This window comes from Haliotis asinina, chromosome 7, assembly GCF_037392515.1.
Source record: "Haliotis asinina isolate JCU_RB_2024 chromosome 7, JCU_Hal_asi_v2, whole genome shotgun sequence".
NCBI classification, from domain to species: Eukaryota; Metazoa; Mollusca; class Gastropoda; order Lepetellida; family Haliotidae; genus Haliotis; species Haliotis asinina.
Genome location: NC_090286.1, coordinates 21,610,320 through 21,613,075, shown reverse-complemented (window position 1 = coordinate 21,613,075; position 2,756 = coordinate 21,610,320). Strand labels below are relative to the sequence as shown.

The following is a 2,756-nucleotide window of genomic DNA, read 5'->3' as shown; positions in this document are numbered from 1 at the left end:
TTTCCGCTACGACGAGCGACGCCAATGGCTATGAGTGATGTGCGATCCACTAAAAGCTGGTGGGGTGTTAGAAAATACAACTACTGCTATCAAAAACATTATCTCAGATGTCAAATCTCAATAACACACTTTCTTACAGTTTATTCAGTTTTAAGTTAGGCATACAAAACTCCACAGTTTTTTTTTCGGAAACTAGATATTTATATATGCATTTTTCGTAGTAGAATGGTACACTGCCTGTCAAGTAGAGTGTCACACGACTGGAATTATGTAAGAAAGCAGTAGGTACTGAACGATAAGTTCATAGATATAAACTAATTTTAATCTGTTTAATATGTAAACCTGGGTTGGCGAACAGTAAAAAGGAACACACTGGGCGTCATGTATATACTGGAAGTTAGACTAATATTTACAATCTGTATTCTAATGAAGGTTCGTCCTCCTTGTCGTCTATGACCAATTTCGTAAAGCGCTACAACGACCTTACTGCCTGTATTAGTTATGGGATTCATGGCCACCCTTAGAGTTTCGATTCCTTCGTGAAGCGGGTCGAGGTCGAGGTTTACTAATCGGCGGCATGGAGCATAAACCTTATTTCGGTTTCAGGTTCGTGCCTAGAAATAAAAAAAAGCCCCGAAGAATATAATCACAAAGAACTCGTAGCGCTAACGTGATGGTAACTACCGCACTTTAACAAAGACTACGATAGACGTTGATCTACGATCGCTTTGTGGAAAGAGGCTCCCCAGATGCTTCAGATCGTGCACCAGTTCATGCAAGTCACTTGTTCTGTGGCAATCTGGACTCGAACCAGGACGGGCAGGCCAGGCGGTGCACCTTTACAGGCGTTTGATGAACATTATTTCAAAGTTCCCACTCTGCGGGCTGCACGGTGAAATGTGTTATACAACTTCAACACACCATCAGGTACTTGAGATGAAACAAGCTCATGAAGCATGCGGGACACGGAGCGAGCGGGATTCATGACCAAATGGTGCATGCAATGACTGTAAGTTAATACAAAAGTAGATTTCACGTGCGCGGCTTCTCTTTCATCTTACCCGATTTAACTATTCCTACAGGTATGCAGGCTAAAAGCGTTTGACAGTTGGTATTATCGGCATTACATCAGTCTGTGAGAGATCTCCAGGAATATATCCCCTCTGACCCCTCTTCTTCTCGCCCGGCCGACGGCGGCAGTCACTATGTTCTGTGTGAAGTCCCTACTGTAACCACCATTGTAACTACATCACAACAAACTTTTGGCAGTTGCATTGAAGGTAACCTGCAGGAGTTTTACACACTTCCAAGTATCATCTTTGTGTTACAAATAAAATCGGGAAACTATTTCGGCCTGTTGATTTCGCAATTTGTTGTTCACCTGTATAATCACATGTTGACCGCAGTCAGACGGATTTAGGCCACGTTTAACTTTAGGTCCTCAAAGCCACTGAGTGTGACTCGATGACGATCTTTATCGTCTCCTGATATCAACCATAAATGAATTGGAGCCATAAATATCACAGTAATGTCTTTTTGGATGTTTTCAAGGGCTATTCGACAGACTGAAATGATGTCACTTCACAAACCAGATTTCAAGTTTGAGTTTCAGAAATCTAAAAGTGCTGCAGCTGAACGCGACCTTCTTTGTCCTTGTACGCTACATATGGATACGTCCAGTGGGTAAAGTGTTCCATCTAAGATCCAGGTTCGAGGTACCACCAAGGTATCTTTTATGTAACTGCTTCTTTAAGTCTGTCGATGTAATATTGTGTCTGTCAGGACACTGTTGTAATGTTGTGTCTGCCAGGACACTGTTTCGCCAAAGCAGTAAAACCCAGGGCCATTTCATAACCAAACCTCCCTCGTTAAAAGCTACTGGATACGACGCCATATGACCTTAAACCTAGCCCCACTCCTCCTCCTTTACCGCTACCTGACTTGACGCCATATGACCTTAAGCCTAGCTCCACTCCTCCTTCTTTACCGCTACCTGACTTGACGCCATATGACCTTAACTCTTGCTCCACTCCTCCTTCTTTACCGCTACCTGACTTGACGCCATGTGACCTTAACCCTTGCTCCACTCCTCCTTCTTTACCGCTACCTGACTTGACGCCATGTGACCTTAACCCTTGCTCCACTCCTCCTTCTTTACCGCTACCTGACTTGACGCCATATGACCTTAACCCTTGCTCCACTCCTCCTTCTTTACCGCTACCTGACTTGACGCCATGTGACCTTAAACCTTGCTCCACTCCTCCTTCTTTACCGCTACCTGACTTGACGCCATGTGACCTTAAACCTAGCTCCACTCCTCCTTCTTTACCGCTACCTGACTTGACGCCATGTGATCTTAAACCTAGCTCCACTCCTCCTTCTTTAACGCTACCTGACTTGACGCTAGATGACATTAAATACTCTATAAACCCAACTTATATCCTCCTTTACCCCTAGCTGACCATACGCTATATACGTTATAAACAAATGAAACCAATTTCTTCATCGTTCATTATGATGTCTGGCGACTGTAGGTTCTAGCATATTCCCACTGTTTACAGTACTGTCTGATGAACCGCTTTATTATGTGTAGAATGAATATCAGCTATTCGACAGTCTCGGGAACAACAATTTATAAGCAGCGACATCTTGTAGGTTCATTTAGCTTTAGAATATCCTTAATGTTCAAAAACAGGCTACATATTACATGAGACTAACGCTTAGTCTTTTAATTCTGATACAAACAAGGAGCCCCA

General features: G+C 43.3%; 1 protein-coding gene across 1 annotated transcript; it reads right to left on the bottom strand.

Moving 5' to 3' along the window:
* Positions 1-1,868: 1,868 nt before the first annotated feature.
* On the bottom strand, positions 1,869-2,414 carry LOC137291917 (uncharacterized protein DDB_G0282077-like). The gene has a single exon (XM_067823475.1). It carries the CDS (start codon positions 2,412-2,414, stop codon positions 1,869-1,871), a length of 546 nt encoding a protein of 181 aa, XP_067679576.1.
* Positions 2,415-2,756: the final 342 nt, after the last annotated feature.

What these genes read in the sequence shown, in the direction of transcription:
- LOC137291917 (XM_067823475.1), bottom strand. Translation starts at nt 2,414, where the DNA reads ATGTCATCTAGCGTCAAGTCAGGTAGCGTTAAAGAAGGAGGAGTGGAG.